This window comes from Vigna umbellata, chromosome 3 (genome assembly GCF_029865625.1).
Source record: "Vigna umbellata cultivar VRB3 chromosome 3, Vumbellata_1.0, whole genome shotgun sequence".
In the NCBI taxonomy this organism is placed as follows: domain Eukaryota; kingdom Viridiplantae; phylum Streptophyta; class Magnoliopsida; order Fabales; family Fabaceae; genus Vigna; species Vigna umbellata.
Window position 1 is genome coordinate 16,979,526 of NC_142167.1, and position 12,063 is coordinate 16,991,588.

At 28.5% G+C, this 12,063-nt stretch overlaps 1 protein-coding gene across 1 annotated transcript; it reads right to left on the reverse strand.

Moving 5' to 3' along the window:
• Nucleotides 1-1,924: 1,924 nt before the first annotated feature.
• Nucleotides 1,925-4,011, reverse strand: LOC124849111 (LOB domain-containing protein 1-like). Its single transcript, XM_047326984.2, has 2 exons — nucleotides 3,537-4,011; nucleotides 1,925-2,699 (listed from the first exon to the last, which is right to left on the reverse strand). The coding sequence occupies exons 1-2, from the start codon at nucleotides 3,975-3,977 to the stop codon at nucleotides 2,337-2,339; spliced, it is 804 nt and encodes a 267-aa protein (XP_047182940.2). The 5' UTR covers nucleotides 3,978-4,011; the 3' UTR covers nucleotides 1,925-2,336.
• Between the last annotated feature and the right edge of the window lie 8,052 nt (nucleotides 4,012-12,063).

A 12,063-nucleotide genomic window follows, 5' to 3' on the forward strand; every position in this document is an offset into this window, starting at 1 on the left:
CAAATCAAAATTTTCAAATTATTTTTTATTTAAATTTACAAATCGAATTTTCATTTGTTTTGATTCAGTGTTGTAAATGTGGCAAATTTAAGATAAAATGTTTGATGTCTTGATTTTTTTTTTAAAAAAGAAGTTATAAATACTTTTGGATTGTTTTAAACAACTCTTCAATCATACAATAAAAAAAGTAATAAACAGAAGAAAATTGAGAATGTGTTAAAAAGAAACTTATGGATAAGAATTGTATGTATTATGATATCATTAAATTATATATTATTCCTCTCACGTAGTTTTTTATTTTAAAAAAATTGAATTGTCACAACCGACTAATTAGTTGAAAATGAAAAGTAATACTTTTCCACCATTATGACTAAATTAATTACCTAAGAAACACGCGATTTTAAATCTAATTATAATTTGAAAGAAGAAGTCAAACTCTTTTAATCCAAATGATTTTGAATGAAATTCTATTTACCAACAACTATAATTAAAAGAATTTTCAAAGGTGATTTTTGTCATCATATATTTGGCTGAATGTTCTTAACTTTATCGCCGAAATTAAGGAAGCGAAATGGAATATAAGATTTACCATTTTCAATTATGAAATTAATTTGTGTGCATATCATACTTTTTCTTATGAGTAATTTCAGATTAAAATATATTTTGACATTTATTTCTATTAAAATTTATTTTGGTCTTTTCATCTTTTATCAATTTATTTGTATTTTTTTAACTTTGAAATTTGAATGAGGAATTACATTTAACCTCACTTTTATGTATACTCTATATAACTTATCTCCACTTAAAGCATTATGGCAAAGGTAAAGTGATGATGGAATTTATTTATAATTGATGTATTTCAAATAAAAATTATTTTCAACAAAATACAAGTTTATTTTTCTCTTAAGGAGCACATATGATAAGTTTTAGGGAGATTAGCCTTGATATTTTGATACTAAAAAATTACTAGGAGAAAAAAAGTGATAGTATGAGAAGAAAAGAGTAATCCTTTAACAATAAATATCATATTTTTTATTTATTTATAGAAAATAAATATATAATCCCATTTTAATAATAGAGACAATGTTTTGGACCACATCTCTTTCCATTTTTTTTGAGGAGATTTTTCTTGTGAAAATTTGTTTTTATTATTTCTATTGGTTAGGGTCTATACTAGAGCTATCGAAGGAGAAATTTTGGTGGTGAAAACTCCCAAGGAAGAATTAGTCATCACCATGACAATGAAAACAAATATATATATTTTTTAAAATAATTTGTATTCTCTATTTTATCATTGGATATTTATTGGCTAATCACAACCAATAGATATCATCCAGAAAAATTCGCACATATCAATGACCAAAATCAACCAATATAAACATGTTTTGCCCTTTTCTTATCATCAAATTATTGTTATCACCATCATTAATACGAAATTAAAGTAAAACTAATCACTCTTAATCATCTCACCAATAAACATTTTTATTTTATTTTATTTTATTTTATTTTAATTGCTAGGTAGCATATTGAGGCTTACCTAGCTACTTGGTAGGTGTTGGATCTTGCATCTCTATTGTGTAGTGTTCCCTATTGATTGACAAAAAACATTGGATTATGGAACCAAATAAGGAATCCAAAGCCAAAAGAGAGATTGGTCAATAACTACCACTTTGTCAAGAAAGTAAACAATCACCAAACATTGTGTTTCTCTTACCAATTGTATACACTAGACAGTGTATATAATTAGTAAGAGTTTAATTTCAGAACGTCAAAAATAATATATAATAAACTTATACATTTATCTTTAATTATTTTTTTTATATAGTATGCATCTTATTCATCAGTGTTGAATCTTTTCTGATGAAAAAACCCAGTAAATAAAAACTAAAGAAGTTAAAATTCAAAATAGCAACGGAAATAAAGATTATTGTAAGAACAATTTTCTTTCTCTTAAATTTCAAAGATTACATGGAGCAAAACACCATCAACTATTTGTATGATGATGATGTTTAATTTAGGTGTTACAACAAGTTGGAGACTGTGATCAGCAAGTGAATGAATCTCCTAACATTGGATTTTTCATACGAAGCAAATTGGATTGACTAACATGATCATAGGACTGAAAACAGGAACTTCTTACCAGATATAGCAGCAATGACATTCTTTTCCTCATGCATGGAATTGAATTAGCCTAATAAATCCTAGCCCTGAATTGATTTTTATTAGTTCTAATTGATTCCTTGAAGTTCTCCTTAGGAGACAATCATTGGAACATTTTTTGTGAATGTCTAAACTATATGTTATATATTTAATTAAAATTGATATGATTCTGTTTTTCAAGTCCAAAGGGGCTCCCATAGTGAGTTTGGGCTAGTGTTCTCCTCAAAGAAGTTGTTCATGCCGCTTTGATAGCCACCGGTGTGAGGAGGAGTTGAAATGAAATTGTCGACTGATTGTTGTGGTGATTCCTGTGGACTCTGTGCCATTTCCATGCAGATCAGAGCCACAAGATTGGCTTGCTGAAGTTGCATGGTTACAAGCTCAGCTTGTGATTTGGCCAATTGTGCTTGAAGTTCATTCACCTGCTTCTGGAGCTGGCAGATTGCTCCTGCACAGCCATAAACAGGGTCTCTTATTCTTGCACTAGCCTCGTAAACCATGCTGGTCACTGCATCAGCCCTCTGAGACTCTGGAAGTTCCTGAAAGGTATGTTCAACAACATGTTTAGATGATGAAATGAAAAACCTTGACAAAAGCATTTATTGGTTCCAAAATTAGGTATCTGTTGATTGCTTCTAGATCTCAGATTTCATTTTTAAAGACTTATCAAAGACCGAGACTTGGAATACAGAAGATTGTTAAATGAATATCACCACTTGGAGACCCCACCAGGTGTTTGTTAAAATTAGGTGGTTGATAACGCATTTGTTATCGTATTAGAACACTATGCTCCATTTCTTCTAATCGGGTAAAGGCCCTCATTGACCTTAGAAAAAACAATTAAAGTCAGAAGCTTGGCATAATTAGTCTTTAGTACCTTTTACTTTTCAAGTTTCACTGCTAAAGTAGGGAATACTTTTTACAAAAATCAAATCTGTTACTTCTTATAAAGTAATTTTTGTTTTGAATCCATAAAGAAAACTGTTTACTCATCATGTGTAGAAATATGTTATCTGTCATCTCTTTTCACAAATAAAAAGAAAGAGAAAAGACAGTTTTTTTTTTGAAGGAGAGATTATTTTTAGAGGCTAGAAGTGAATATTGTGTGTGTGTGTGTGTGCAGAGGATGCTTTGTCGGGTGATAAGTACAAAAATGGAGTTTCCTAAAATCTTGTTGGAACTCCATGATCTCAAAGATCAATGCTTAATTTTGTGAAAATTAATAATGCATATGAAGGAATTAGTTAACATGTACCACGATATCTCACACACAGACTTCAGATAGCAGAAACATGTTGAAAAACGTTTTTGATTTGGTTTAGATTGAAGACAGGGAATCAAATAAGTATGGTTTTAAAGGGTGATGTGAGCAGAACCTGTAGGAACTTGATGATGTTGCTGGCACCGAACACACGGTGAGCAATGGTAAACTTTGCAGGTTCAGTGGGAGGGAAATACGGTGCCAGAACACATTTCTCAGCACATCTTCTCCTCAAAATCTTGCATGCAGCACAAGGGCTCATGACAACAGTGGGAGGTGGAGGAGGTGGTGGTGAAGAAGAAGAGGAAGTGGGGGAGTGAGAAAGTGGAGCAGAGGAAGTAGGGGTGTATGTGTCACTGCTCTCCATCTCAGTTTCTAACCTTGTTTGTTTGTTTGTCTGTTCCTTTGTGTGTGTCTGTTCTCTGGTTGTGTCGTGTTTGAGGGACACAAAGAAAGAAAGAAGAAGAGGGTGTGCTTGTGGCTTGGTGGGGTTTGTTAATGGAAGCTGAATCCTAATCCTTTTTATAAAGAAAAGGAGAAGCTGGAAGCATGTCATGGCATGGAAAAGTGATGTCACAGTTGAATTTCGTTAACCTACGTGGCTGCTTGTGGTTTCCCACTTCTTGGTTAGGTGTTGTGGATTTGGCTCATTGTATGAATCAAAACTCTTCCTCTTTGAAAAATACCCTTTTCAAGACACATTCAGATTGTGATTTCCCCGGCTTTTACTTCAATCAACAATTTCCAAAACAATAAATAAAAATTATTCCCCACAATTAATTTCCTTCCATAACGAACCATCTTCTGCATTTTCCACACAAAATCTTTTGTGGTTTGCCTAACTTGTCTAGGAATGTGGAAAGTGCTTTCCCCTGTTCATAGTTAGAAAAACATACAAACCTATGTATATGTTTGAATAATCATGTCCTCTTCACTCTCCACCTTTGTTGGACTTGAGTTTTACTACACCATGCCCTCAAAACCAAAATGAATCACACATTAACTGTCACCAACATGCTTAAATCTCTCATTCACAGTATACAATTCTCCTTCTCAAAATCATTTTACGTGTATAACAAGTAAGTTACATATATAAATTAGACCATTCTACGTTACTCCTTCGTTTGTTTGTTTTCGATTTTTCCCTCTTATCCTTGAACCTTGTCATAATGGACAACACAATGAAAAGCAGCCCCAGAAGACAAATAAAAAACAATCATATCCTTGAGCTAGTCACAGTTTTTGTTTTTCTTCCTTAAATTTGCTTAGCATGGTCGACTAAACATCTGGCTCATAATAACATAACCCTTTGTATGTATGTTATCTCACTATGAAACTCATTATATAATTTTACTGCATGAAATGTTCATTGCAGTGAGTAACACGTTATCAGTTGTTATTTTTGTGCAAAGTGACTTGTATGAGGAATTGAAGGTGGAGTGGAGAATCCGATATTAGAGGAAAATTAGTGAAATGAGTAGTATATGTATATCATGAGAATGATCTAAAAATTTATTGTATTATTCTAAGTTTGAAATTGCTGAGAATTTAACGTAGATCTAAGTCTTATAATAAGTAAAAAAGATCAAGTTGAATATAAAATAAAAATAACCGATAAAGTCATCATCATATTAAGTGTAAGTGTTCGAAAATCAATGCTTCTCATAACCACAGACACCTCAGTACCATGAGCAGTTGTGTTCATCCAAACAACAACGTATTAACAAGCGACAACCATAGCCAACAAAATAGCCAAATGTCCTAATTAGATTCCTAATCCTTAATAACTTTTCATAATGATAATGATGGTTATTGGATAATTGGGTTTTGATTAAGTCAATAAAAGATTAAAAGTCCATTAAATGTCCCAAGTAAAGTGAGTGGGATCTTTTTTCACAAACACTTATCATAACATTGATTAAGACTGAAATTGATCAAGAAATATAAGGGAATATTCAACTTTACAAAAATATTTAAATTTTAGAGTAAAAGTAATATTAATCTTTTATGTGGATTCAACTTGTAGCCGTTGTTTCAATGCAATAAATCATCTCTTCAAAGACTTACTAAAGATTACATAAAGTATTTTATATGAATTGATTTATGACTCTCTTATTACATACTTAATGACTCTTTTCTTGTGCGTAAAAACAGTTTGTTAGAGATGGTATCAGAGTATGTTGCTGCCACGATAGAGACAAGAGTAGCTTTCTAATTTCTACTCACTCAACTACTACAAAAGACTCTGCTTATTGATACAGAAACTCTCTGTAATAAGTATTTGGTGGAAATTATGTGCACACGTTTCTTTGGGTGTATGTGCTTGTTTGTATTCGTGTGGCAGAGAGTTAATTGGTCACAATTATGGGACAAAATTGTTAGGGGTTCGTTTAGCTCGTTCAACATTGATAACCATGTAAGAAAATATCCATAATTAGCAAACTCAATTACCTGAATTCAAAATAGCCACCAAATAAAAAAAAGGTTATCTAATACTGTCTAGAAAAATAATGCCTAAAATTTTAATGTATTTTTTATAAAAATATAAAGATTTTATGTAAATTAAATATAAATATAAGGTAAATTTATGATATATTACTGAGTTAATTATTTATATTTTTTTATAAAAAGAAATGTTTTTTATTTTAGAAGGGAAAAATAAAGTGGTAATCATTACTAATCAATGTGAATGGGTTTGAGATTTTCTACCTCCTATTCTACAAAATTGGGAAGCTTCTTTTAAGTTGATCTTTTATGAAATGTCTAAAGTTCATAATGGGTGATTGGAGTTCCTAAAAAGCCATTTCAACACTGAAAAAAGTGAAAATTTTAATATCTAAACATATATAACGTATAATGTAATAATTAGACTTAAAAGCTAATTGGATCAAACTAAACTCGTTTCAATTAAGGAATAATTGGATCGACCCAAATTTAATTATCAAAATTTTATTTTATTTCAAACTCAACTCAATTCAAGTGCACAAACAATGACTTATTCAACTTATAGCTACCTCGAATCAATTATAAGTTGTAATTATTCTACTCATTTTTATTTATTTACTTATTTATTTTACACGAAATTCAAACAATAAAACAATTTATATAAATTTAGTAACATGAAATTCATTATGCAATGCATACATCTAGTGGATTTAGAACACCCAAGTCAAATTTTGCATAATTCACGATTTTTGAACTTTCAAGATGATTATTGTATAATAGATGGCGCCAATACTATAATGTACAATGAGACATGAAGTTCTTAAATAGTCATTATTTAAAACTGGGATTCGAACTTATCTTCTTCAAGTGATTAATTTTTCCACGACTTAGAAAATTATAATTTTATAAATTTCAACTTTGCGGTGGAAGCAGTTGGACCTTTATAACTTATTACGTTTTTCTTCCTCGGTTGTTCTGTGTAGCTCTAAAGATTTCTTTTGCGTGTGGACCTTAAGAAAAGAACACCATCACTTTAAGGTTTACTCCCACTACAAAACCAAGCCCTTTTTTTTTCTTCGTACTCAAATTACACATATTCATATTAATGTCCAAAAGTGGTGGTTAGGTTAGTGGTCACACACAAATCAATTTCATTAGTTCTCATAAGGTAAAAAACAAAATATCCAGTTTAGGCAATATAAATTTCAAATAAAAAAAACACATGTTTTGAGGGTATATATTAGAAAAGTTTAACGTTTTCTTTAACTTAAAATTTTAAGACAACAAAATTTAATATTGTGAGAGATATTTGACACATGAAGAAAGACAATTGTGTGACATTAATGATACATCAATAAAGAAAAATATGTGACTTTAAGTTTTGTATTGAGTAACAATAAAAAAGTTGAGCATTGATAAAAAAAATCATTAACTTATTATTTTACGATTTTAGATTGGAAGTGATATCAATATTAATATTTAAGCTTAATTCAATCTTATAAAACTGATTTATTGTACTGTAATATTGTTTTATCTCCAATTGATGTAAGATCTTCAACACACTTAGGTCGAGCTATATAGATCTAGAGTATCAGACTAGACATTAATAAATAGTCTAATAACAATTCGATAGTAAATGATATCATTATGATAGACTTAAAAAACAATAAATCTTTATAAAACGAATCACACAATAAATTCAATAAACAATAAATTTAGTTAGGTTAAGTTTCGGATAATTATAATATATCTTAAAAATTTAACTTTAAACCTTATTTTACCTTAGCCACTTTTTAAAATAATCTCTTATTAAGTTGAACTTATATTTTATTGGTATTATATTTTTTGAGTAAATCTTTCCTTAAAAAAAAAAACTCTTCAATATTATATACAACTTTTAACCTACAAAATTAATGTAATATGTTTGTATTTTTTTCGATTATGACACTCCAACTCATATTTAAGTCTAACATGATAACTCTACCTTTTTGAATCAAATATTGTCGGACCCCAAATTGATACATACCGAAATGCCTTTTTTCTTTAATAGATTTGTTTAGTGCATTCAACCAGAAACTATTATTTTGAATATAACAATCATGCAAATGGGTATATATAATTAAATAAATTTGACAAGTGAAGCGAAATATCGCAACTAAATTTGAAAACGTTATAAATGAAGTGGTGCATGAAAAAGCAGTCAAAATTGGAAGTGGCTATGGTGATGGATGAACACTTATCCTGGCATGCAAGGAATGCAGAAACGAAAAACGATGTGTTGAATGGTCGTAGAAGAGCAACATCAGAAGATGATGTTTGGTTTTGAATTAGGGAATTCAACACTGAAAAGTTGGTCTGAATGGCTGTGCTTGCTTAATAAATGAAAAGAGTGAAAAGAGGATGTCGTGAGGCACAGGGTAGAGAGTTATGCGAAGAAGACCGTGATTAGAAACATTCTCTGGACTTGACCAAATTTTCCATTTGCTTCTTCAACTTTGACTATTCGCACTGTTCACCTGTGCACCGCATTGCTGTGCGAGGATCATGACGCATAACTTCAACTCATCAATCACTGACAACTCTGCATTAAACACGTCATTTTTCCAACTCCTCCACACCTTCAAAATAAAATTGATGGATTATTACTCTTTTATTATAACATTATCCCACATCAATTAAAAATAAAATAATTTTATAATATATAAATCGATAAAAATTTGTGAAATTAAGCAAAACTTAAATTTATTTCTTAATATATATAAAATATTTTATATAATTTTTTCAAAATTTTAAAATAATAAATGTATAAGTTATATATATATTATATTTGTTGTACTTTTAATTGATGTAATATTTTTAATATATTTTTTTCTCATTATGTATATTTCAAACATAGAATTAAATATTATATTAATGATAATTTAATAATATATAACACGATAAATTTAATTAATAACAATTTTGTTAGGATAGATTTGAGATAATTTTAATATATTTTAAGAAATAAATTTTAAACTTAATTTAATTATAAAAAATTTATTTGATAAAATAAAATTTATATATTCTACGTGTATTGTTGAACCTCATCCTTTCTAATAAGTTGTGAGACAGTTAATCATATTTTAATTTCTACCATGTCATGGTGGACATAATTTAGATCTTGTTTATTGCAGAAAGATAATATGAAAAAAAAAATGGCTTGGAAATGTCATTTTCGTATTAATGAATTGCAGAAGATGTGGATATATATCAGCTTGTTCTGCCATGGCACCAATACGATAACATATTTATAGTATACTAGTATTTAATATAATAAATGCTTTGGGTTGGATACTTCTGGATAATGGTTAGGAAAACAATATATAAATGCCTCAAATATTAAAACACCTAATGAAAAAGGTAAAGTAAAATTATAGAATATTGTTCTAATTGTATTCATTATTGATAGTCATGGCTTTTTTAATCTTTATATTTTTATATTTTTGTCATTATGGTCAAGGTTTTTATTTATTTCATTTAGTTATCATTTTTTTAAATGTACTCAATTGTATTTTAAAGTTTTTACTTATATTTGTAAATGATCAGATAAGAGTTAAATATACAAGTTTGTCAAGGTTAAAGAACAGAGTTCATCGCTATAAATGTACAGAAATCTTGACCACGTTTAACTAAATTAATTAAGGATCAAAACATTTTGTTCCTTTAGATTATATCTCTCAATTATTTTGTTTCAACAAATATTAGTGGCAGTTTAATAAGCACTATTGAAACTAAGGCTAAAGCTGTTTAACAAAAATAAAAATTATAAATCATTAGTAAGATTTTTTTTAACTTTTTCTATCAATGAATATAGTAATGTATGTAATATTTTGATTCTTCCTTTACACTTATATTAATATTGTAAATGGAAAGTAAAACCTAGTAAGACAAATTTACATTTTTGAATTGGGTCCATTGATTATTTATTTCAGATTTAAAATGACTTTCATACACTAACTTGAAAAAAAAGTTTTCAACTATGTAAACTTCTTGTATTTTCAAAAATTACTTTTAAACTTTCAATGATAATATATGAAACATTTATTAATTGTACTCAAAATATATATTGAAAAACTTATTTTCTATTTTAGTAAAAAGAAAAAAATTAAATCTTACGGATCAAGATGTCAGGTTGGCTAAAAGAGACAGGTTGAAACAACAATTTCAACTCAAAAGTTCGAACCAATCCGACCTGTCAAGTCCAGTAGTTTGGTAGGTCAGTCTCGCAATTCAGTTGGATCAACTTGCCAACTCTATATCATTAAACATATTAAAACTCGTCAGTCGATCGAGATCTGATACAGTTCAGCCAATGTCTGATATAGCTTGGCTGATGTCTGGTATAACTCTAAGATCTGAAATAGCTCAAATAATAATCCTTTCAACCTATCATCAACTAGTTTTCATGTAAAAGATAAAAAATTTTCAGCATGTTTCCATGTATTAGACTTTCAATCACATGAAGAAAAAATACGAACTAATCTGTTAGTCCAACAGCGAATCAGGTCAGATTATAAAGTTCAACCTATTTTTAATTGGCAAACCAGTATAATCCAATTCATTTTGATAAATTAATGTTAAGCTAAACTTAAATAATTCAAATTGACCCATTTTATCACTCTTAATTTTTTCTTATAAAACTTTAATTCTAAGAGTTTGTTTAACATGTCGGACAACACAATAGTTACAAATAACAATATTATTGTATCTTAACATGTATACTTTTTTTTTTTACATTAATGTGTTGGTGGAGTATCATACTAGGTTACTTACATGTTCATAGTTCTTTTGGTCATGTCTACAATTAATGTTATCACTAACGAATCTAGTTTCTGCTTCCAAATTCATAGCGCTAGAAACACAAGTTTAAGTCCACCCACGAGATAAGTGCCAAATTACTAAAAGTTCCCCACTCAAATTGTGATAATCCTTAGAAATTAGTGACTGGTCATTTTGTGTTTGAATTTCAATTATAAGGTTAAGTTGAACTACAAATTTAAGAAAATTAAAATTCAATGGAGTTTTTATTTCAATTAGAATTCAAGATAAATTTTGTTTCTAATTTACTCTAATGAGAAATTGTTACTTATATTATCAGAAGGGCAGCATCAATTTGTTGACACTGAAACTTTAAAATACACCTAGTTGACACAAAAAAAATTAATATTATTTAAAAAATTAATATTATTTAAAATGAGCATTTACATTGTGATGATTATCTGGTGGTAAAAAAGGTTTTCTAAAGCGAGTAATTTCTTTTTCTTGATAAGTGATGGAAAAATTAAAGTTGAACAGAGATTTGACTTAAGACACAAAATTAAATTATAATATATAAATGGAAAAAATATTTCCTTATAAAAGATATATTGAGTTAAATTTAAATTTCAACTTGAGTTGTTAAATGTTTATTTTAGTTAGTTATGAGTCATCTCTTATCTATTCTTTTAAATTATTAAATCGATTAAAAATAAAATTAATTTTAATTTTAATTTTATTATTTAATATTCTAATTTAATTAACAATTTAAATTGAAACTCTTCTTTCAAGATTGAAAAAAAAAAGATAAAACTAAAAAGTTATAATTAGCACTATTTTAAGGCAAAGTTATCTTAAAAAAACTGAACCTTACTTTAAATATTTCATAACTAAAAATTTCAATAATGAACTTATTGTTTTAAAAATCAAATTAGTGTTCATTGTAACGTCCGAGATCATATTGGTATCAAGTTTAGGAACCAAAATTGAATGTTTCTCTTTTATTTCATATTTTTAATAACAACTACTATACATGTTTTCATGCATCAGTTTTCTCTTAATTTTCATATAATTGTGTTTTATTTAAATTGACATTCGTGATACTCGGTTTCAATATGGTCAAATTGTCTTATAAGCGTACATCACACATTGTTGTTGCTAAATCCATACAATACAAAGTTTTCCACTTGACCACAATATTTTTTCTTTGATTATTTTTAAGGCAACAATGATATTCTTATTTGAGCATTTTGGAATGGCTAATATGTTCGTGAATAGAGTCAAGTTTTGGTATTATTCATTAGTCATTGTGTTACCATTTTTTACGAGATACTTCAATCTATCATTTTTCTTTTTTGTATATGGTGGACCTAGTCTACTTTCTAGAAGCACATAAAGTCTAG

Coding starts and splice junctions, on each gene's coding strand:
- LOC124849111 (XM_047326984.2), bottom strand. CDS start 3,977: ATGACATGCTTCCAGCTTCTCCTTTTCTTTATAAAAAGGATTAGGATT. Junction 2,700..3,536: donor ACATCATCAAGTTCCTACAG/GTTCTGCTCACA, acceptor CATACCTTTCAG/GAACTTCCAGAGTCTCAGAG.